The sequence below is a fragment of the Arxiozyma heterogenica genome (assembly GCF_036370985.1).
Source record: "Arxiozyma heterogenica strain weizmannii chromosome Unknown scaffold_25, whole genome shotgun sequence".
Taxonomy (NCBI): domain Eukaryota; kingdom Fungi; phylum Ascomycota; class Saccharomycetes; order Saccharomycetales; family Saccharomycetaceae; genus Arxiozyma; species Arxiozyma heterogenica.
The window spans coordinates 109256-133590 of record NW_027042678.1 but is presented as its reverse complement, the minus strand read 5'-3'; the positions used below and the strand labels follow the sequence as shown (position 1 = coordinate 133590).

General features: G+C 32.7%; 11 protein-coding genes across 11 annotated transcripts; 7 read left to right on the top strand and 4 right to left on the bottom strand.

The window, feature by feature from the left end:
- Positions 1-801: 801 nt before the first annotated feature.
- On the top strand, positions 802-1590 carry PUP1 (proteasome core particle subunit beta 2; the record flags this gene model as incomplete). The annotated part of the gene is made up of 1 exon (XM_064859448.1): positions 802-1590. One exon carries the CDS (start codon positions 802-804, stop codon positions 1588-1590), a length of 789 nt encoding a protein of 262 aa, XP_064713691.1.
- An 836-nt stretch (positions 1591-2426) lies between these two features.
- On the top strand, positions 2427-5015 carry NFI1 (SUMO ligase NFI1; the record flags this gene model as incomplete). Its single annotated transcript, XM_064859447.1, has 1 exon — positions 2427-5015. The coding sequence occupies one exon, from the start codon at positions 2427-2429 to the stop codon at positions 5013-5015; it is 2589 nt and encodes an 862-aa protein (XP_064713690.1).
- Positions 5016-5268: 253 nt separating this feature from the next.
- GRE3 (trifunctional aldehyde reductase/xylose reductase/glucose 1-dehydrogenase (NADP(+))) lies at positions 5269-6249 on the bottom strand (the record flags this gene model as incomplete). The annotated part of the gene is made up of 1 exon (XM_064859446.1): positions 5269-6249. One exon carries the CDS (start codon positions 6247-6249, stop codon positions 5269-5271), a length of 981 nt encoding a protein of 326 aa, XP_064713689.1.
- Positions 6250-6975: 726 nt separating this feature from the next.
- On the bottom strand, positions 6976-9129 carry CAT2 (carnitine O-acetyltransferase CAT2; the record flags this gene model as incomplete). The annotated part of the gene is made up of 1 exon (XM_064859445.1): positions 6976-9129. One exon carries the CDS (start codon positions 9127-9129, stop codon positions 6976-6978), a length of 2154 nt encoding a protein of 717 aa, XP_064713688.1.
- A 2158-nt stretch (positions 9130-11287) lies between these two features.
- On the top strand, positions 11288-12490 carry RML2 (mitochondrial 54S ribosomal protein uL2m RML2; the record flags this gene model as incomplete). Its single annotated transcript, XM_064859444.1, has 1 exon — positions 11288-12490. The coding sequence occupies one exon, from the start codon at positions 11288-11290 to the stop codon at positions 12488-12490; it is 1203 nt and encodes a 400-aa protein (XP_064713687.1).
- A 324-nt stretch (positions 12491-12814) lies between these two features.
- Positions 12815-13684, bottom strand: VMA8 (H(+)-transporting V1 sector ATPase subunit D; the record flags this gene model as incomplete). Its single annotated transcript, XM_064859443.1, has 1 exon — positions 12815-13684. The coding sequence occupies one exon, from the start codon at positions 13682-13684 to the stop codon at positions 12815-12817; it is 870 nt and encodes a 289-aa protein (XP_064713686.1).
- Positions 13685-14396: 712 nt separating this feature from the next.
- AFG1 (Afg1p) lies at positions 14397-15989 on the bottom strand (the record flags this gene model as incomplete). Its single annotated transcript, XM_064859442.1, has 1 exon — positions 14397-15989. The coding sequence occupies one exon, from the start codon at positions 15987-15989 to the stop codon at positions 14397-14399; it is 1593 nt and encodes a 530-aa protein (XP_064713685.1).
- Positions 15990-16883: 894 nt separating this feature from the next.
- Positions 16884-19301, top strand: MAK10 (Mak10p; the record flags this gene model as incomplete). The annotated part of the gene is made up of 1 exon (XM_064859441.1): positions 16884-19301. The coding sequence occupies one exon, from the start codon at positions 16884-16886 to the stop codon at positions 19299-19301; it is 2418 nt and encodes an 805-aa protein (XP_064713684.1).
- Positions 19302-19733: 432 nt separating this feature from the next.
- Positions 19734-22130, top strand: DSL1 (Dsl1p; the record flags this gene model as incomplete). The annotated part of the gene is made up of 1 exon (XM_064859440.1): positions 19734-22130. The coding sequence occupies one exon, from the start codon at positions 19734-19736 to the stop codon at positions 22128-22130; it is 2397 nt and encodes a 798-aa protein (XP_064713683.1).
- A 462-nt stretch (positions 22131-22592) lies between these two features.
- On the top strand, positions 22593-22823 carry ATX1 (copper metallochaperone ATX1; the record flags this gene model as incomplete). The annotated part of the gene is made up of 1 exon (XM_064859439.1): positions 22593-22823. The coding sequence occupies one exon, from the start codon at positions 22593-22595 to the stop codon at positions 22821-22823; it is 231 nt and encodes a 76-aa protein (XP_064713682.1).
- A 665-nt stretch (positions 22824-23488) lies between these two features.
- Positions 23489-23995, top strand: LTO1 (ribosome biosynthesis protein LTO1; the record flags this gene model as incomplete). Its single annotated transcript, XM_064859438.1, has 1 exon — positions 23489-23995. The coding sequence occupies one exon, from the start codon at positions 23489-23491 to the stop codon at positions 23993-23995; it is 507 nt and encodes a 168-aa protein (XP_064713681.1).
- Positions 23996-24335: the final 340 nt, after the last annotated feature.

The window sequence follows — 24335 nt, the reverse complement described above, 5'->3', positions numbered from 1 at the left end:
TTTCTATTCCAATAATTAACTCATCAAACTATTTACATAATAGACATTATTAATATTGTCAACATGATAGAAAATATTAATTTCTATAATGTTTTTTTTAGCCACTCACAGTGTTCTTCCTTGACATAAAACAATCTTTTTGAAATTCTGTTTTTATTATTATTATTATGCATAGTGACTCCTGAAACTGCCAAACACCAAACCACACATGTTACATACATGGATACAAGCATACGTATATACTATTTACACACACACATATATATATATATATAATTAGTTTTGTTATGAACACAAATTATTCTTTTTTTTTTCTTTTTTTTTTTTTTTGGCTTAAATTTCTGCCTTCCCTTCCCTTTTTTCTTCTCCATTTTCCCAAAAAAGAAACACCTACCAAATTAGGAAGGGTATGTTTTAAAGAGGAAAAAAGTACTAATCTGAGAAACTTTTCAAAACAGGTGTGGTGTATGGGTGGCCTAGCAGATTTTGGCGGAGGGAGAAAAGTTTTGGCTAAGAAGAAAAAACCGAAATTCTCTAAAGCAACCCAAGCAACTCAATCTTGTTTAATCCACAGCAAGAAGAATACCATTGAAGAAGAAGTAGTGAATGGAAAGGAAAGAAAAAAACCAACGCCTTACTTCAATTCTAAGTCCAAGCTTGTTCGAATTGTAGACTGTCTTTTTTCTTTTCAAGACGAAAACCCAGAAGAGAGGAATAATAAATAAACAAATAATTAAATAAATAAATAATTAAATATATATACATACGCCACACAATCAATAAATAGTCTACTCTCCAGATATGGCAGGCTTATCATTTGACAATTACCAAAGAAACGCATTTCTAACTTCTAAAAACCATTCCACTCAACCAAAGGCCACATCTACCGGTACCACTATTGTAGGTGTCAAATTCAATGGTGGAGTAGTTATTGCCGCAGATACAAGATCAACGCAGGGTCCTATTGTAGCCGACAAAAACTGTGCGAAATTACATCGTATTGCTCCAAGGATATGGTGCGCAGGTGCAGGTACCGCAGCAGACACAGAGGCAGTGACCCAATTGATTGCTTCCAATATTGAATTGCACGCTCTCTCCTCCAAGAGACAGCCCCGTGTAGTCACTGCATTGCAAATGTTAAAACAACATCTTTTCAAATACCAAGGTTACATTGGTGCATATTTGATCGTTGCTGGCTGTGATCCAACTGGGTCCCATCTTTTTTCTATCCATGCACATGGATCTACTGACGTTGGTTATTATTTGTCGTTGGGTTCCGGTTCCTTAGCTGCTATGGCGGTGTTGGAAGCTAGTTGGAAAGAGGATATAACCAAAGATGAAGCAATAAAACTGGCATCCGACGCCATTCAAGCCGGTATTTGGAACGATTTAGGATCTGGTTCCAATGTAGATGTCTGTATCATGGAAGTGGGCAAAGATGCCCAATATCTAAGAAATTACATAACACCGAACATCAGGGAAGAAAAACAAAAGAATTACAAGTTTGCTAGAGGTACAACTGCAATCTTAAAGGAAAGTGTCTACAACATTTGTGACATTGAGGAGGAAGAAATATTAATAGAGGTATAATTCAGCACACACACACAGAGATATATCTATATCTATATATATATATATAAGCACGTAAACACTTACATCAATACAGGATATAATAATACAACACATCTTTTCTACACACTTGTTTCGATGGTAATGTTGGTGAGAAGACAAGCAATATATTTCTAATTGCATTGGGTCTTTTACATATTATTGTGTCATGTGACTGTAATTTCTATGTTTGGTTATACACAAAAACACAGGAATCCAACAAAACAACGATGACAAAGAACGAAAAAAACAAAACAAAAAAAAAAAAAAAGAAGAAAATGAAATTTCAAAAATTAGACGTTAGAAATTGGAAATGTGTAGATTTTGAGTCTTTGAAAGTATCTTTGATCTGAGAAGTATCGATTCAATTGTGTTTCTTTGTGGGTTTTATAGAGATTAAATCGATCTGAAATGGCTCAATTTTTATACCAAAAACACCAACAGGTTATAAAGGTGATGCAGTCTATGAAATATTTCGTGGTTAACTATTGAAGTAATAAGTATCCACAAAAAAGTTTATATCCTTTATTATTATTATTATTAGTACTCTTTCTTTCTTTCTTTTTTTATTAAATAAATACATAAATCCAGTCTTCTAATTAAACTGTCACTTTTAACTCTTTCTTTTGATTCCTGCTAGTTAGTAATCGTGTGTGTTTGATTAATTTATTCATTTTAGTTTTCTTCCAGGCCAGTACACTAATAGTATTAATAATAATTACACACTAACCTAAATACCTATTTAATATTTGTTGTGGAAGACTAGAATATAATTTGATCAGAGGCAATAACAACAAATAAAGAAGATATAATATATTATGGCACCCCCTGCATCATCTAGTTCTAATCCAAGCAGTAATGGCGGGTTGACTAGGGAAATTAATTATGCTATAGACGCCATGAAACAACTGAAAGTTTCCGAGCTAAAAGAATTATGTAGAAGTACAAACTTGCCCCTGTCTGGGCGTAAAATAAACTTACAAGAAAGAATCATCCAGTTCATTAAAGATTCAATGTCAATAGGCCATATTGATCCATGGAGACCTAAATCAATCGTGTTATTAATTCAAATGATTTATCAATCCAAGGAGTTACCCTCGTACTTTGATATTTGGTCCGAAGTCAAGAGTGGGAAATATCCAACGCCTATCATTCGAATACTTGGAGATGCCGGAATAAATATACAATCCCAAACTTCAACTACCAAAACAACCACAATTACTCCAGCCAATAATAGTCATAATACTAACACCAATACAAGATCATCTTCCAAATCAAATAGTAAAAAAATAACAAATGATTCTGTACCCTTCAAATTACCCCCATTTTATAATATACAGATGGAAATACCGAAATCATCATATCGATTAGTTAAGGCACCTGGAAGAGGTGTTGGAGCAGTAAGATTCACTTTTACTGGTCATGAATGGTTAAAACTACAAAATGATACCAAAAAATACAAACTTTATTTATTCTGTTGGCCAGCAACCTCACAATATCATTCGAATCCACATAATCATTATCATAATAAAGAAGTAATTGCATTCCCATCACCAAATGAAATCCTATTTAATGGAATCAAAATAACAGATAATGTCAAGGGGCTAAAGAATAAACCCGGTACGGCAAAACCCGCCAATTTGACACCACATATTAGACCACCACCACAGATAAATACATTAGATTTAATCTATGCTTACACTACAAGTGATTTCCAAATGGCGTGTTACATCACAGAATTCATCTCACCGGAGGAATTACTTCAGAATATCGTATTTAAACATCCAAAAATATCTAAGAAATCCACCTTAAATTATATTAAAAAGATTATGAATGAGGAAGATGAAGATGAATTAATAACTACTTCCACTGTTCTAAGTCTACAATGTCCAATTTCTTATACAAGAATGAAATACCCCGCTCAATCACGTCTATGCCAACATTTACAGTGTTTTGATGCGTTGTGGTATCTACATTCACAGTTACAAGTACCGACGTGGCAATGTCCCGTCTGTTCAGTCACCATACCTTTAGAGAATCTGGTGCTATCTGAATATGTAGATGAAATTTTAAAAAATTCCGATGAAGATGTAGAACAAGTTGAGTTATCTTCTGATGGGTCATGGAAACCATTTATTGAAGACGAAGTTGCTTTGAAACAAAACAATGATAGATCAAATCAAAATGATGGATCAGATGAGACAGCCCCAGTAAAAAAAGAAGTATCAAATGATGTATTCAACAGTGATAGTCACAATAACACAAATATTCATGAACCTGTTGTTATATCCTTAGATAGCAGTGAAGATGAGGATGGTGAAGAAGAAGAACAAACAACACAGCACGGACTTACAATGAATAATACATCCGACTCAGTACTTCCTACAACAACTGAGATATCAAGAGAAATCTCCACCAATGAATCACCTGAGAATACCAATGAAACCAATGAAGCTGATTTACCTTTATCCCAATATAGAAGAACTTCCACTAATGCTAACGATGCCCCGGTACCTTCTTTAATATCTGGTTCATTATTAGGGTTAGGAAATGGTTCGCAAACCCAACAAACAAATATAAACACATCAGTTAATCCAGTGAATCCAAGATTACCCCCTGTTCTTACTACTCTGTCAGATCAATCTAAAACTAATCCTATACAATCCCTTACTATACCATCTACAATACAATCATCTACCTCCAGTATACCAGCCAATGTATCAATTAATAAGTCTTCCTCTTTGTTTGTACCTACTAATCCATCGCCAACAATAAATGACAATGGTTCTAACAATATCCTAGGTATTGGTGGTAATTTACCAATGTTAAATTTATCACAAAACATTCAACCGCCAATTGTGAATCCATTTTTAAACAATAACAACAGCAACAATAATAATGTCTATATTCCATCCTCCATAAACAATTCTACGAAACCTTTACCTTTGTTAGCCAATACCTTCCCCAGAAATGATAACAACTTTTCAAATATATCTACAGTTCCAATTCCTTCAGAGACCAATCAACGACCTATTGCTGTCCCCCATTCCAGAAATACTAATCCAAGAAGGTCTAGGACAGAAGTATCTCCATTCATACCAAGAAAACAATTCCCTCCGCCACTAAACGTACTTCCACGGAAAAGATCAGGTATCAATAACAACGAATCTGTGAGAAGGAAAGACGTTTCACCAGACAACAACAACAACAGCAACAGCAACAACAATAATAATGATCAATATAATTCCAATATTATAATAAACCCAATTACCAATCAACCATATAATGATGGAATAATTGTTAATAGTAATACTACTAGCAATATTCCTAATTCTTTGTTTAGGGTAAATGCATCTTCAAATAATAATAAAAATTCATCGGATGTCATTGATTTAACATCAGATTGAATAAAAATAGTGGAATGTTCATATATAGCTGATTCATAAATTATAGAAAAAAAAATTATATATAAAAATTCCATATGTTATGAAATCATTTGAAACTCTTTAAGCAATGTTTATTCATGAACTTTTCAGTGTTTTATTTTTATTTTTATTATTATTATGTCTTTCACATGCATATTAATCATTTATAAAAAATTATTTAAGTGTTATATATAAATGGATCTATGTAACCCTGTTTACACATTCAATCCATCCTTTAATGGAAGATTGGGAACTTAGAATCCATCCAATCCCATGGGTCATTGAATCTAATATTCTGATTTAGTTTAGAGATTTCTTGGATTTCTGCATCTGTTAACGTAACAGATTCATCAATCTTTAAGTTAATTAATAATCTTTCTTTATGGGAAGATTTCGGAATAATTGCAATCCCTCTTTGAGTGGCCCATCTTAAAATGACTTGAGAAGGAGAAACATCATGGGCTTCTGCAATTTTCTTAATAACAGGGTGATCAAACAATGGTAAAGTGCTCTTAGCCAAGCCTTGTCCAAGATCCACAAAGGACTGCGGGCCAAAGGATGAATAGGCCACAACTTGAATATCGTTAATTTTACAATATTCCAGTAATTTTTCTTGAGTCAAATATGGATGATGTTCAATTTGTAAAGCAGCCGGTTTAATTCTACAACCTCTTAAAACGTCTTGAATTAAAGCACCTGGGGTGTTAGAGATACCGATAGATTTAATCAAACCTTCATCAACACACTTCTCCAAGGCACGATAAGTGTCCATATATGGGACATGTTCCTCTGTAAGGATTCCCTTCTTCCAATCTTCTTCACCGGTGTAAAAACCAGGTGGGTATTTAATGTCCATAGGAACATATTTGAAAGCAATTGGGAAATGAATATAATACAGGTCCAAATAGTCTAATTTCATGTCATCTAGAGTTCTTTGCAATGCCATCTTAACATGTTTTGGATCGTGATACGTGTTCCATAATTTAGAAATGATGAAAAGGTCTTCACGTTTAACGATACCTTCAGAAATAGCTTTATGGATACCTTCACCCACTTCTGTTTCATTGCCATAGTCACAAGCACCATCGAATAGTCTATAACCTAATTTAATAGCTTCGTAGACTTGTTCGGCACAGATATCTCTGGGAATTTTCCAACAACCTAGACCAACTAAAGGCATCTTCAAGCCATTATTTAAACTAACCAAGGCAGACATTTTTGTAATTTGTGTTTCTTTCTTTCTTTTTTTTTTTTTTAGCTATTTATCCTTGTTTCCTTGAAGAAGATATTTTTCGAGAAGGACTTTAAGGGATGTGAAATTGTCTATTTGATCTTCACAATTGATGCACTCGGTAACAAATAAATATCTTTAGTTATGTTTTATAACAGAATATGTAACTATTGGAGTGGAATTCCCCTCTCAAGGTATAGAATTGTCAACTATATAAGCATATGTGTGTAGGGTGAACTCTACCTCACCCTTAAAACAGATGATCTTATATCTTTTGACCAATAATTTATCTTGTAGGTTGAACTGCAATGCGAAGTTCTAAAGATGAAAATAAAAAAAATGGAAAGAAAAAAAAAGATTTCTTCTTTGGACTCGGTGATAAAAAAAAGTGACTGGGAATAACATTTACTTATCTCCGAACACAATGCAATTAAAACTAAATATATAAAATTTACATACCTATACATATACCACTTGTTAATATTACATGATTGTTGGATCAAATATTAATATAAATGATTACCTCTATTGAAAAAAAATATTGAAAAACAATTTTAGTGCAACGAAAAAGAAAATAAAAAGCAAATAAACATTAATTACTTCGACAGATATATGTATATATGTTAAAGGGAACAAAAAAAATAAAAAGAAAGGAAGGTATTCAAATGTCATTAAAAAAAAAAAAAAGAAGCGAAAGAGAAGACACACATTTCATAACTTGGCTTTAGCATTTAGTTTTTCATATTCAATCAAGGCATTAGCCATTTCATCTGCTGCTTCGGTCAAATAATAGCGAATCCTTTTACCATCAAGACCAGACTTTCCAGGCTTAGTAACAATATTGATATTCAACCAATCTTTGTTAACCATATATGCCAAGCCTACACCAGCATCATTAACTTGTGACCAGCCATAGCCGTCAAAATACTCACTAGACAATTGGGATGTGGAGATGTACCAAGTGGAGGAATAGTTGAATAACGGGTCATCGAATAGAGCAGGTCTTTGATCGTTTATAGTCAACACATTCTTCAAGCCAAAAAAATGACGATCGATACCGTGACCATTTGCAGCGGACTTCAAATAATTTGAATGAGCAGAGATTGCATTTTGTAACAATTTAATTTTTTCATTCAACGATAGTTTTGGGTTTGACCAATTTGAGACGAATTCGTGAGATTCCTGCGTCACAGATCTGCCTGTCTCAGTACGGCCCTTAAAATACTTTCTTGTAGATGCTGCTTCGTAAGTTGGAAATTGTTTGCCTAGATACTTGTACATGGCCAGCTGAATGATTTGTTGAATGTAGGAATCAGGTGACATCTTAAATTGTTTAATGAAATTTTTCCCGTACTTTTGATATTTCCAAACGTTCAAATCATGTTCCGCCATAAGTGAGTCAAATTTAGCTTTTGCATCAGTAATAGAGTTTTTAATGGTTGGCGATAAAGTGAATTTTAATAATTTAGGTTGATAACTTGTGGATGAAGAAGAGAAAGAAGAGACTTCACTATTATCTAAACCGATAGGTTTGCTAATATCATTCAAGAACTCACTTTGGTTCAATTTCATTAGATCCTGACAGATAAAAGTGTTCAAAAACAAAGTTGGGGTTCCATCCATCTTTGAATGTTCGCCTAAGAAACCGGACTTACCATTCCCAGTGACGAAGAACTGTAAATATTTGTCAAAGAATCTATTAATACCGTTTCCATGCCAGGAGTTCCTTGATTTTTCTTCCAAGGTGACTGGACTCTTGTCTAGATCCAAACAAAGCATAAAGGAGGCTCTATGGATAGTCTCCAACGAACTCTTGGACAATGGATCTTTGATCAGTTCCAGGTATTGAGACCTCCATTGGTCTCTTGGCAAAGAGGTCAACACGCCCACACCGGAGTCATTTTGTGTGTTGGTGATGTTATTGTCAGTTCTGACTGGATGAACAATGTCATTTATCTGTTTATAGATAAGATTCACAGGCAAGGGACGGCCGTCAAGAGTGTTGTGGGTGACCATCTTATAGAAGTTGCCCTTATAAGCGACGACAATGAAGTTATTTTCAAAAATAGAGTAAAAGACACTTGTGTCGGTATCTTTATTAGCATTAGTGTTAGTATTGGGGATCCTTGCTCCATTAAACATCAGATGGAAACTGTTCATACAGAAGGGGGTGCCTTTGATCAGCTCAGGAGGCAAAGCCTCGTCTTTAATCAGTTCTATGAACTTGACGATAGATTGAACCAAAGCTGTAGCTTTGAAAAGAGGGTTATTTTCGATTACGGAATGGGTCAAGGAGCTCAATGGGGCATGGTTATAGAAATAGGAGACGTAAGGGATGACGGGGTCGTTGTAGTTTAGATAAGCTTGGGAGTCCCACCAACTGGACATCCAGTTTCTTCTATTGGAGGAGTGGTCCTGTAACCTTTTTTGTAAGATTGGGCCCAGATTATTTCTAAAATCGTCACACAATTGGACTTGTTTTTGGTATTCCTTATTATCTGTAATATCATTAGACATAGATTTAGATTTATTGTAACTGTTATTATTATTATTATTATTATTATTATTATTTGGAAGAGATTGGATAAAAGGTTTAATGGAGACCAAATATTTATTTAGAGTATCGTTTAAATCAGGCACTGGCAAAGAGGGCAATTGGTCTTGTAAAGAGAATGTTTTACCTTTGTAGGATGGTCTAGTGGCTTGGTAATGTTCATTAGGTTTATCTGCTATATAGAATTCATTATTATTTGTTTTAAACTGATATAGAGTGGAGCAATTGAAACGTTTCATTCCATTTAAGAAAAATGATCTTTTCAGGATACTCGAATGAATATTACTACTAGTAGTGTGATATCTAATCATTATCTGGATATAATGTGTTAATGAAAGAAAGAATGAAATAAAAAGTTAAAAACAAACCAAACCAAAACAAAAAGGGTAAAATGAGTAAGAAAGAGGTTCGATAGAAATAAATATTTATACTTATAACTTTAATAATATTAATAATTATGCTTATATGTGTAACTATTTTTATGTTGTAAGTGGATGGGTATATAATTTCTTAGCTTTTATCTCCCTTAGTTTTGTTCTTCTTTATTCCCTTTTACTTAGAATGAAAGAAAGAAAAAGAAAGAAAAAGAGATGAACCTGATGCAAGAAGTCTATCAATGCGATGTGTATAAACACATAAATAAACACATATCAATCAATCAATCAATCAATCAATCAATCTATCTATCTATCTATCTATCTATCTATCTATCTCTATATATATATATATAGTGTTAGTATTTTATCCTTCAATCCATCCATCCATCCATAAGTTTGATTATCGAGAGGATGACTGATCGTCGAGTTGATCTCACACTCTTTTCTTTTTTTTCAGTCATGATCCAATCTCCAACGTCATTATTAAATGGAAAATGAATGACTTTCTTTTGTTGTTGGCAGATGGTATTGTTGGTTTACTTTTCCACTGATCCGAGACATACACATATATATATATATTAAGTGTGTGTATACAAGATGTATGGGTGTACACTGGAGTAGGAAAGCAAGAGACAAAAAGAACAAGAACAAGAGAAGAAGGAAGAAGAAACAACACAGATGAGTGTATGAATGGTTTTAACATCAATTGCTACTAACTACCAGAACTATCATTATCACTATCACCACTACTATTGCCATTGTTTCACCTTCTTTTCTACTTGATAGTTTAAAATAAATCAGAATACTATAATACATTTCAATAATCACCTATACAAACACATGTAAAAATACATATGCCTTTGCATATCATGATTAGCATGGACATGTTGTCATTCATCATATAAAACCGTAACACAACAGCAAAAGTGCCATCAAGGGTATATATATGCAGTAAGAAGGACCAAACCAGTACCAATCCTCTTTCTGACTTTTTTGGAAGAAAAGGAAATATACACATATTGTTATACATGCTTCAACGTATATGTACGTATACGCGTTGTGTTGTGTGTATTGTTATTATGTCCCCATTCACACTATATCTATATACATATATATCTTTTTTTTTTTTTTTTTTTCATTTTTTCTTTCTTTCAGAATTTTCAGTGTTTGATTGTTGTCATCTGTCATCTGCCATTTCTTCCTATATAATTCCTGAATAAAATTAAAGAAAAGGGAAGAAGAAATGGCATACCGCTTGGGGCGACAACTTTGGTCATCAGCAAAAAAGAAAAAAACTAAAATAAAATAATATAAAATGAAATGAAATGAAATAATAAGAACATAAACAGAAATCCACACACCAACACACTTAAACATGTATACATACGCATGTACATACGCACACGCATACGTATACATGTACGTGTGTCCCTCTTATCAGCTGCAAACAAACCGATTCAAGCCGTTTCAACAGCTACAACTGAAGGACGGAACAGATATTGCTGCTGCTTCGATTCAAGCACACTCTACACTTCCTTGTCCTCTTTATATATAATTTTTCCTTCCACAACGTCTGCCGCCTCATTTGAGCAAAAACGAAAAAAAAAAAAAAACTTTTTCTTTTCTGCTCTATACCACGTGACCTTCTATGTAGTTTTGTTTTTTATTTTCGATTTTTTTTTTCAGTTAGGGTTTTGGTTCTATCGACCTTTTTTTTTCTTCTACTGATTGTATGTCTCCTTCCTTTTTGTGTTTTTCTATTATTATCTTGTAACTAATAAAAGATAGTATTCACTACTAGTACTAACTACTACTTTATTTTTCTTAATTTCTTTTTTCTATTATGTATGTATTTCTTTCTGCTAATAAGAAACATACAAAGTATACTAACCATACCATCACACAGCTCAACACTAATCATTTACCCATCGACATTTAGCCCTCTAGTCCAAATTTTATTTCTACTCCTTATTCTTTATTTTTTTTTTATTCTCCTTCTCCTTCTTCTTTTTAATTTACCCTCTCCTTCTCTCCTTATATCATCTATTATCTTCAAAACAAAAAAGAATAACCCCCCCCCCTCCTCAATACTATGTTGGTTAGATTTTTCAATAAATCTCTTTTGCTCAATAGACCATCAAACCACAATTTAATATCCAAAGTCTTACCATCCTTATCCATCCATCCCCATCTCTATTCCACCACCTCTACTGCAGACACAAATACAAAAGAAAATCTCCCATCAAACCCTAATCTTCTTCAGGATTCTCTCACTCCTCACATCCTAAAAATCGTACCAAACACCTCAGATATCACACTACTAGAAAAACAGGATGAATTACTACGTAAAAGAAGGAAACTGGCTAAAGAAACCATCAAATTGAAGACTTTCAAACCTATCTCCCCATCCTTACGGTGGCTAAGGTACCCCGTCTATCCCCATCTCCATAAGGGTAAGCCTGTCCGTTTCTTAACCGTCCATAAGAACAGAAACAGCGGCAGAAACAACCAGGGCAGGATCACTGTTCGTCACAGATCTGGTAGGTTCCATAAAAGAAGAATCAGACTGGTCGACTTTTTTAGATCTGTCCCTGGGAAACAGACCGTTCAAAGGATAGAATACGACCCCGGTAGAACTGGCCATATCGCCCTATTGAAACACAACGAAACGGGAAAACTATCATATATCTTGGCTTGTGACGGATTAAGAGCAGGTGACGTCGTTGAATCTTTTAGATACAGCAACAACAACAACAACAACAACAACAATAGTACTAATAGTCAAAGCCAACGTGGTATGGAATTATTGGATCAAGTAAACACTATCCAAAGAGGTAACTGTTTACCCTTAGAAATGATCCCTATCGGTACTGTGATCCATAACGTCGGTATCACTCCTATCGGTCCTGCTAAATTCTGTAGAGCTGCAGGCACATATGCTCGTCTGCTAACTAAACTACCAGAAAAGAAAAAAGCAGTGGTTAGACTGCAGAGTGGTGAACACCGTTATGTCTCTTTGAAAGCCTGTGCCACCATTGGTGTGGTTTCTAATGTGGAACACCAATTGAGATCTCTAGGTAAAGCCGGAAGGTCTAGGTGGTTAGGTAGAAGACCAAGTGTTCGTGGTGTTGCCATGAACAAATGTGATCATCCTCACGGTGGTGGTCGTGGTAAATCCAAATCAAATAAGTTATCTATGTCGCCCTGGGGTCAATTGGCAAAGGGTTATAAGACAAGAAGAGGTAAAAACCAGAATAGAATGAAGGTTAAAGATAGACCAAGAGGCAAGAAATAAACTACACCCTCTTGGACTTTTGTTTCCTTTCTACTTTCTTCTTCCACTCTATTTTATCGTGTGTTATACTGATATTGCACAAGATTATATATTCAATCATGTAAATATATGCGAAAAAAAAGTTAATATAAACATAATTGCTCACACCTACACTCACACCCTCACCCACACCCACACCCACATATATATATACAATATTATTATCATTACTATTAGTTATATTAATCTGTATCTTCAAGGTTTATACAGCATTAGACGATAAGTTACCCATACACATAAATATATAGATATATGTTTTGCAGTAACCCCCCAATACTGGTTTACTTAAAATATAATATCCTCCTCTGTGTCGGCAATTAAATTTTCAACTGTCTCCTGCTTATTATTTTCATCTACTGTTTCTTTTTCCTCGCTCTCCTGTCTTAAAAGTTTAGAATCTTCATTTGCATTTTCAGCCATTCCTTCTTCTTCCCCTTCCCCCTTGTTTTCATCTTCTGCTTTCCTCTCCAACATTAGTCTTTTAGCTTTTAATTCTGCATCTAATCTAGCCGTCTCTTTTTGTTTCTTCTCTTGAACTTTTTTCAATCTGTAAAACTCTTCTCTATCTAATTCATCCAATTCACTATTAATATAAGCTATTGTATTCTCAGTTCTTGGAATAATAACGTGTTCGATAGCATTCACCCTTCTATTAGTCACTTTAATAACTTCATCTAATATAATAAATGCCGTCTGTAGCGATGCCAACTCCACCAAAGTCTCCACTGCTTTAGTATATATCTCTTTAGCACGTTGCACCTGTTGACCACCGCGACCAAGCCCAGTAAGTTTGAAATCATTTATCGATCCATCAATAAATGACTCGAATTGAGGCAAATACACACCACTGACATTCTCTTGACGTGCTTTGACTTTGAACCTACTTTGATTTGACACACTCTCTTGAACTTGGTATCCAATGTTTTCACCAGTAGCATACGTGACCTCTGCTAATGAAAAAGCCGCAGTTTGCATAACTCGACCCATTTTTTGCTTAGCGTCGTCTATCCTCTTTGTGATGTCTCGGAACCTTTTAGTTAATGCTTCCGATTTTCTTTTCAACAAAGAATGACCTTGATTGGCTCCTTTCAATTTGATTTTCATCAACCCTAATGTCATACGGGTCGGAAACACTTGTTCTCTATTACTTGACATTTTTATTTTACTTTTGTTTTATTAGTTCTTCCTTTTGAATAAACTTGGGGGGGGGGGGTTTCCTATGAAATAAATTAATTGTTTTTGATCTATTAAAGTATATTTTCTTGTATCCTTCTCGAAAAGCTAATGTATATATCTCTTGCCTGCCCAATGGGGGTTTATCGAAGTATGTATTTGCAAATAAAGAGCAATAGTCTTTTCACGATATCTTTTTGTTTTAATTTTTAATTTTTCTCTTTTCCTACATGCAATCCTTTTTCAGTAAATATAATAGTAGTACTTTCTCCTCCCCTCTAACTAATAAAAAAAAAAAAATAACAAAAAACAAAAAAAAAAGAATACAAACCAGAATTAGAATCAAACTGTAGTAAAAAATCCAGATGAATAGTCTTTTACTAATATATATTCCGAAGGTCTAGCATTTCAATGGAGTAATAGTGTTACTGTTGTCTTTAGAATATATTTATTCGCATCTGCACAGTATATACATACATACATACATACATACATACATACATATATATATATATATATATATTTACAAGTACTTGATATATATGTACAAATATTGGCGCATTTGTCAAGTCACTACCATTTACATCACAACGGAGGAAGGAAAATGCCAATAAAAATGAAAAAAAAAACATATCTACCTTCTTTCTCTCTCTATCTTTTTTATTTTTTTTATTTTTTGCATTCTTTCCTTCACTTAACGAGATACCCATTCTGTGGTACTCATTTGTGAAAGTCTACTTAATGTTCTTGCAAACGCAAATCTTTCCTCATCGAGTGTAAAAATTGTTGAATTTTGAACTGCTGCATCAATCTTAGCTTGTTCATCTGCATGCTCAGCCACAGTATTGATTGATGCAGAAATACTCCTTTTCAATTCATAGTTATTTAATAACATCTCAGGTTCAACAAACAACGAGGTGAAAGCATCTGCTGCAGTCGTTGCTAATTTACAATCATTGTCGTATATAGCATCCAAAAATGTGATGAACCGTCTAATCTTATCTCTAATATCGATTGACAAGTACGGTATGTCGGTAACAATGAAAGCTTTGAAGTTTCTGGCCAACATCAAATAATCACCTGCAGCCAACGGCTGCCCACACAGTTCTTCAAACGTAAATTGTGCTACTCTTGGTGGTGTACACTTGGGCACAATAAACTGACGGCCCCAGATACTTAACGGATAGTCATGATGGATCTCATGTTTTGTTTGTATCATATTGCCTTCTGGAGATAGTTGATCATTTTCCATCGGTTGCGCAAAATATTTGTACCAGGATTCAACATGATGTTGTCTCATAACTTTAAATTCTGGAGACTCGTATCTCCATTGGTCCTTCTTTGGATACAAATAGACAGAGGAAATAGGCCTTGGAATACGCCTATAATCTGTATTCGAATTCAAATTAACTACCTCGGTCTTATGCTTGATCAGTTCTATACATGGAATGAAAGATTTTCTTTGAATCCCATTAATGTATAATTCATCAGGGTGTCTATTTGAAGTAGCGAAAAGGATAACGCCGAATTTATCAGACAGTAAAACAGTAAACAATCTTCTCAAGATCATTGCATCGGCCACATCTGTGACTTGGAACTCGTCGAAACATAAAATTCTAGCACTTTGTGCGATTTCGTTTGCTAAAAATGGGATAGTGTCAATATCCTTTGTATCTTTGCCTGTGTTTCTGTGATAATCCATTAGGATCTCATGTGATCTTTTATGTACGTTTTGCATGAATTGATGGAAATGGATTCTTTTTTTTGTCAGATGAGGAGGGATAGTCTTATAAAAGAGATCCATCAACATTGTCTTACCACACCCCACGTCACCATATAGATAAATACCTTTTGGTGTCTTGCAACTATAAGGACTGATACTGTCACTAGCAATAGAATCAAATGTAGCAGAGCGATTGAAGACTTTGAGTTTATTCAACAGTCTACTCATCCAGTTAGCTGTCTTTGATTTATTAAAACTGTTTATCGATGGGGAAGACAATTCAGGTGCATAATAATTAATTAAATCACTATGAAATCTACTTAAAAAAGTTAGAATACTTCTTTGAAACGGATCATCTCTTAATTTCCCCAGTTTAATTTGTGTATCATATTCTTGCAAAGGAGTTATAATGGAATGTTTGTTAGGAGGGGAAGAGGAAAGGGAAGAGACATTTGTATGGTACCGTATTAAAAAAGGTAGTCTGAGTAGTGATATTTTAGACGTATAATTACATTTATGAACTAAATGTTTTAAACAAATTGTGTTTGAGGTGATAATATTCATTTATGTGCTTCTCTTATTTGGGATAATTTATTCTCTTCCATAGAGAAATGTATTTTTACCATGAAACTAAAGAATAAAAAAAAAAAATAGAAGAATAAAAGACAAAAAAGAACAAAAAAAAGAAAGTAAAAAAGAAACTAGATTGTCTGTGTACTGTATGTAAAAACAGATGATTGAAACAACTGAGAGACGATTATATTTATTGCGAATAATCAGCTGTACTGGTACAAGTACAAAACGCAAATGTTATGTATATTCAGATCCACGTAGTTGTTCAGGTAGAAAAAGCTAAATATTCTAGTGAATTAGATCTTCTTCCTAATCTCCGAGACTCTTTTCCTGTTTTCTGCCATCCCTGCCTCCCTGCAATCTTCGAGCAGTCGGGTTTTTCCCTCCAGCAGGAAAAAAAAACTCTCGAGCAAACATAAAATCGACAAAATTTCTTGGTCCATTTGGGCTTTGTTTTGTTTTCTTGTCTTTTCTGCACTTTCCCCTCACACACGGCGCTAGTCACTGGTCCACGTCTATTGTGTTTCTGGATGGTCAGACAGGAAAAAGAAAATTGAAGTTTGACCCTAACATAACTACCCCACGAAGATCTGTTTTTCTTCTTGAAGCATGTACTAACCCTAATAATAAAGAAGCTTCTGCAAGTGTTTTCCATTTTGCCCTATACTTCTTCTCTGTGCCTTTATCATTTTGTTCATATTTATTTCTCGAAACCACATGGAATAGAAAATACATAGTTCTCTAAAAACACAGAGATACACAAACACACAGACATCTGTAACTACCAATTGGTCTATTATTTGTTTTTTTTTTTTTTTTTTTTTTTATTCTTGAGTAACCAAAAGAGAAATAACAAGATAGAAAAGAAAAAATCCAACCAACACAATGAGTTTGGCCATGGATATGAATAATTTATCATTAAATGATAAAGAAATTGATACTCTATGTGCCAACACAGATCTCCTAGACATAACTTCTAAAATAGACGAACTCTGTGATAAATTGCAACCTAGAACAATCATCAAAAATCCATATTTTGATTTGTTTCAGGGGACTCATTCACTAGAAGTCAATAACCCGAAATTGGATTCCTTTTTAATCCCACTAAAAGCATGTGAAGCAGAATTCGATTGTAACATAAAACATGGTTCAAATAAAGAACAAAATCTAATATATGTCACTTCAATAGCCGACAGATTAGTCAGATGCATTGTATCTTGGCTAAACGATTACCAATCTTTACCAACTACCCTTTTAAGCTGTAAATATATGGAATATCTGTTAAATATCAATTCTTCTCACACTGTAAATATAGATAAAAAAATTAATACTGGTGATCCATTATATGATTGCGTATTGAGTGATTTTATTGTTTCTATCTCCTATTTTGCAGCTTTCATTAAATCCCTATTATTTAAGCGGGTTATCTATGAGGAGGAAGATTTGAATTTCAATTCAATGGGGTTGCTTGGATTTGATAGATTACCTGCCCAAAGTGATGTTCTTGATTCATTAAACAAAACAATCAAATGGGTATCTGACTCCAATGATCTGAATCCAAATGATTACACCCGACATTTAATCAATCTTTTAAAATTGGTTCAATGTTTAGTGCAACTTGAAAATATCACCACTCAATATTCTACAGACACACAATATTTAGATGATCTCATTCAATTAGCCACAATTCTGAACCAAACAGATCTATCATTTGAAGTCCCGCAGGGATCCTTTTCAATGAGCATTCAAAAGTTTTGTTCTAACCAATTCCCACCCAAACAGATAGTGACACCAGAGAGAAAAAACTACTTAGGGTTTATCACCATGGCAAATGACATTAAATTGATTCTTAATGTATCCAGAATTGATACTGCAGTGGAGTTGCATCAATTTGTATCCTTTTTCAATAAGTTAAAACAAAGACATGTGTTGGCTAGAGCTCTATTTCCTTTATTCTTGGTCCATCAAGATGGCACCATTGTAGGTAAATATTCGTTTGATGATTTGTTATATTCATATTTTATGGAATTTTCATTGATGGGTGCACAAATTTCAAACAATCTCGTCAATCACCCTAATCTGTCTGAGAGTTTATCGATGATCTTGCAGGATTGTTCTAATGTACTATATGAATTCTATCAAAATTGTTCACAGAATACAGCTAGGTACAGACAAGGTTACAATAGACTTCTACTGTTATTGGATTCTCTTCAAGCACAATTAGAAACATTAGAGTCTGAATTCATATCTAATGGTATGCATGATATTGTAAAATCAACAAATAACAATAATAACAACAATAGCAATAATCCCACCACCACCATCACTACTACTACTTTCAATGTTGGTAATACTGAAGTTCCGTTAATGCCATATGCGTCATGGATATTTACTATTAAAGTATTCGCGATGATCGAATTTACATTAAAAGGATTTGATTTGGAAGTTTATAAACCATTTGAAGCTTTTGATATGTATTATCATGTTTATCATATTTCAAATCAACTGGAATCCTGTCTTAATAAAATATCTCAGTTTATAAAGAATAAGATAGATTCAATTCATTCCATGAATAAAAAAATCAAGAAACTGAAAGCAGGTGAAAAGAAAGAAAATTCAAAAATGGAATATAACCGTTTGATGAAGGAAGAAATGCCTCAGTTGCAGATAAACAGACAATATTTGAAATATTTATTATTGCAATGCAATATTAACAAATCGTTGAGTTTATTCCAAGTCTTACAATTTTCCATATTAAGATCCGTCAAACTGATTGATGGTGTGGCACCTAAGACAAGTAAATTTGTTAACCAAGAATTGCTCCATAACCTAAGATTTAAGACCTTTTCATCAATTGGTGTACCTGAATTACCAAGCTTTGATATATTCCAAGACATATTGAAAAGTTTCACGATTAAAGAAAGCCTAAACACACCAATGTTTCACTCACAGATGACCAGAATGAAACAATATATGATATCACAAATAGACGAAGCCGAAGAATCTGTTACTACAATAATTAAAGGTATAAAGAGTAATGATAAGAATGGAGAAATTTATACTGGGACAAGATTAGTCAAAGAGGAAGCATTAGATTATTACAACAAATATCTGGGATCCACTTCGGGTCTAAGGGACAACATGGAAAAAATTGTAAAAATGATCCAAAATCGTGAAACTAATGAAAAGAATAACTATGAAGTTATATTACAATTTCAACAGGGTTCATCAACATTCTTCCCTGCATTAACAGTAGTAAAAAAAGGTAAACAAGCGAACAAAGAAACCAACAAATCAATCTAAACTAGTAAATAATTGCACAAATATGAGTATGTACGTATGTATAATTAAAAAACGAAAAACCAAAAAAAAAAAAGTATATCTCTATATTGAAAAAAAAATGCATTGCTGTCTATAAATGACACACCCATATATCTTTTATAGAAATGCATTTGTCCCACATGATTACTGTACCGTCTAAAATGATATTATAGTTTTTTTTCGCGCTTTTCTATTTCAATTTTCGATGTTTTTTTGAACCTACAGAGTGATCGTGGAAAATGATCATTATGTTGGAATCCAACATAGTTTTGAAGGTGAATAGATACTTGATTGAATTAGCCAACCACCACTTAAAATAGTGACTATATCAAGTCGAGTGTTATTCATTTGCTTATTTAATCGAAAACTGCGTCCAAAAACTGAATGAATAAAAAAAAATAATAAGTCAATATTATGCTATTATCGCTGGGTTTAGATACGCAGACTATCTTAGAATTAATTTCAAAGGATCCTTTATTGTGTACAGCCTCTACACAAAATGAAAAAAACAACAACAGTAACAACGATGACAATTATACAGGAAGTTCTAAAGTAGATGATCTAATTAAAGAAAATACCAATTTATTGAATCAAGATAACGAGTTAACAATAAAATTGGATGATTTAAATAAATTGAAAACTTTCCGTGATTTAATAATGGAATTTAATGCCAATTTGGAGTTATTCGAATTTGAAAATTGTTATTATTCCTTAAAAACGCTAAGAAATAAACTAAAGAGTTATAAGACAATTCTCTCAAGACAGTCATATTCTTTTCAAAGATCTATCATGAAATATATCGATATGATGCATTTAAGACTCATTGAAAATATCTATAAATTACTATTTGAAAAGTTCTGGGTTATTGATATTAAAGATTGTAAATCTATTATATTTAATTCCGAAATATTGATTGACTCTAGTGAAAAAATGGAATACAACACATTTATATCAATGATAAATCAACTATTTTTCATCAATAATTTAGAGAATGAATGGTTTTTAAAGGATATGGGCATTTGTTCAGAGTCTGAAGAAGTTAGGAAAATGTTAACCAACATTGATTTGAATTTTATTAAATGTAATAATTTAGTTAACTTAATTAAGAAAAATATATTTAACTCAAATATTAAATTTGAATATAATATGGGGACAGATGCTAAGGCCACCAATAATGATAATGATAATAATAATAGTAGTAGTAGTAGTAATAACAAATTAAGTTTTATTCGAATAACAACAAAAGAGTGGGATGAAGAAAACTTAGAGATTGTACTCCATAGTATCAAATCATTAGTTGACTTTTTGCAAGCCCTTAAAACAAGCCAATATAATACAATTATAATAAAAGATATAGGTGAGGTAATAATTAAGGAATTAATTAAATTTGTTAAATCTAATGCTGCGTCAATTTTGTTTAATGAATCAAACAGTTTATATCTTGATGAAATAAAATCAATAAATGATGGTCTAATTCAGTTGACTGCCGATGGCCCAAATTTTAATTTTGATGGGTCTGAAATCATTAATTTGATTGAAGATAAAGATTTATATTATAAAATTTTAATTGATCAAAATTTTAACGAATCAATTAACGTTTTCAAGAAAAAATTGAAATTAAACCAAAATTGGATAGAGATTAAAGATGTTATTCAACTGGATAAATTGGAGGGTAATACTCATAACAACAAAGGAGAGGTAATGGGGACTCAAGAAAAATTGGAAAAAGCAATTGATCCAGTAGATGAACCTAATGTAGATTCTATTGATAATGATGACGACATTGAAGATGCATGGAATACCGAGATTGATATTAACATTGATGATTTAGATAATGATATCAAAGAACCCCTTGATAGAGAAGAGAAGAACGAGGATGAAAATGCATGGGATGCGGAATGGGATATAGGAAATGAAGATGAGGATGAAATAAATTTCCAAAATAAGGACCAAGGAACAATAAAAGTGACTAAAATAAATGAATTCATTATTGAAAGCAATCAATTATTTGAGAAGAAATGTCATGAGTTAGTTGATATACAAAGAGATTACTACTTGCATAAGTTACAAATGCTACAGAATGCGATATTTGTAATGATCCAAAGTTCGTACTCGGAAAGTGAATGGTGGCAATTGTATATTGATTGTAAATATACATCTATAAAGGAACTTAAACTAACTTATATTTCTTCATTATCAGATGAATATTTAACAACACTATTAATTAAACACAAGCTTCATATCAAGAAAGCGATAAATAATCAATTAAGTGAACTAGAAAAACATGAGGAAAACCCCTCATGGTCGTCTTTAATTGACGATTTATTACCATACACTAAGGGACAATTATTAGAACCTTTATCAAATTTAAAAAGTTTCTCTATTGAATACGAAAATACCATTTTGGATATAATGGATTACATTTATAACAAATCAATTATTGATATAGTATTAAGATGGGATATAATATCAGAGAAAAATTCAGAGAATCTATCAGAACTAATGACATTGATCCATAACAATATCTATATTGATTACTTTGAAAAAGGATTACAAACTTTATCACCAGCGTCAAGCCCTACCCGAAATTTGATTAAATATAAAGAGATCCGTGACAGATTCAAGTTAATTAGTAAATTTCTACCGCTTCACCTCAAAGATATTATGGAAATGTTTTATAATGGTGAATTTTATCTATTTAGCACGGAAGAGATTGTTGCATGGATTACTTTATTATTTGCAGATACACCACTACGGAAAGATGCTATTTCAGAGATTTATGAAATAAGAGAGGCTGCCAACGAGGATTGAACACCGATTCAAATTTGGGTGCATGCCTTTTTTTTTCATCCTTAATTATTCACTTTAGAAAGCAAATGAAAGAAAAAAAAACATAAAAAAGGAGTTTTTTTCTTTTCTTTTCTTTTCACCTTTAATGCTTCCTCGGCAATTTAATATGTAAGGGAAGCCGTTAATTCCACCCAAAGTGCGTTTTCTTACGCTTTCTATTTATTTGGGTGTGGGTTTCAGAGAATTGGTGCACCCCTTTTAATGACTATTCGATACATAGAGCGATGAAATGATCACATCATGAATACATCAATATATATTACATATATACAAAAAAGTAGGTAACAGCTTTACATTATAATTAAAAACAAAGAATAAAAAACTCCATATTTTGATCACTGAATAACCCCCCCCCCCACCAGACACAAACACATAAACACACACACACACACACACACATATATATATATATATATATCACAAATGACAAACCATTACCAATTTGAAGTTATTATGACTTGTTCAGGTTGTTCCAATGCCATTGATAGAGTACTTAAAAGATTAGAACCAGATGTCTCTAAATATGTTATATCTTTAAAAAAACAAACAGTGGATATTGAAACAACTTTACCCTTAGAAACAATACTAAGTAAGATTCAAAAGACTGGTAAAGAAGTGACAGGTTCCAAAGTCATCGAGACTCCTTTAATATAGAGAGGAGTACTACCCCACAACTCTATATACATATTTTCATGCCATTATTCCTATAAACCCCATCTATATTTATGTATACGTTATGTAGATAAAATATTCAAAAAATGTACAAATTTATCGATCTTTCCCTTTTGATTTGAATGTACACCCATACACCCATAGAATTCTGGCCTCGAAGAAAAACTACAATAGAAATTTGCTGGTGTATGGGTGTGATCTTTTTTCTTTTCCGTTTTTTCATTTTTTTTTTTATTTTTTTTCAAAAAGAAAAGATGAAACAAATAGAAAAAAAAGGAAAACTGAACAAAAATTTCGGTTGATTCCTTGCGAAGAAGGTGGAAACAATACCTCCCCCTCCAAGGCATCACTGACAAAAAGTTATTACTAATATACGTGGACTGAGATGTGTCATATGAAACACTCTATACTTAAGAAAGGAAGGCTTGAACCTTTTGTTATTGATCTTTTAATAATCTTGTGAAAAGAGGCAAAAGAAATAAGTATGATCATTTAACCAGTACTTTCTTACTCTAGAAATTGACGATAATCCATCCAAACGGAAATAAATAGGTGTCATAATCAGCATTATCATCACTTTTGCTTCTCTTTCTCTGCCTCTTTTTTTCTTTTTTTTTTTTCTTTTGGTGATACTTCAGGTTTGGAAGATGGATTATACAGATAAATTACTTGAATTAGAGGAACAATACTATGAAGAAGGTTTCAGAGAGGGTCAAAATGAATCCTTACACAACAGTTTCTTAGAAGGCAAACAGTTTGGGTTACAGGTAGGGTTTCAAAGGTTTGTCCTCATAAACCAGATCATAGGTATTTGTGATATAATAGATTCACTAGATTTAAAAAATGATTCACTTAATAAGAATATTTCCATTATTAGACATTTAATTAACAATATTCAAATGAATAATGATGAAGAAAATGTGGAAAATTTGGATAAAATTCTAATTAAATTGAAAAATAAATTTAGGACTGTTTTATTATCTTTTCACAGATTAACCAAAGATAATCATGATAATAAACATTCAACAAACCATTTGACCTTTAATAATGTTGAAGATCTTTCTAGTATAATTGCAGGTAAAATAGAAGGGTTTGTAGAGGACAAAGAGGTTACCGAAGTTAAAGTGAAACAAGACCAATTACATGAATGGTAAAAGAATTATAGACACTGCAAATAACATAATAAGGAATAGTTCATAGACTCTAACTTGTTTCTTTTTCTTTCTTTCTTTTTTATAAAAAGTTTATTTACATATATTTTTTATATACAATCTATAAAGACAAACGCATATGCGTATGAATCTTTCATCAGGATTGTATTTCATTCAAAGCAGCCTCTAAATAGTTGAATTCATAATATTGAGCTACTTGTCTATACACTTTCAACTTCTGTGTGAATTCATTTTGTGTAATCTTACCTGCCCAATCCCCGGAACATGTACAATGTGGACTCATGAAATCCTCTCTTATACGATGACATTTCATACAATACAA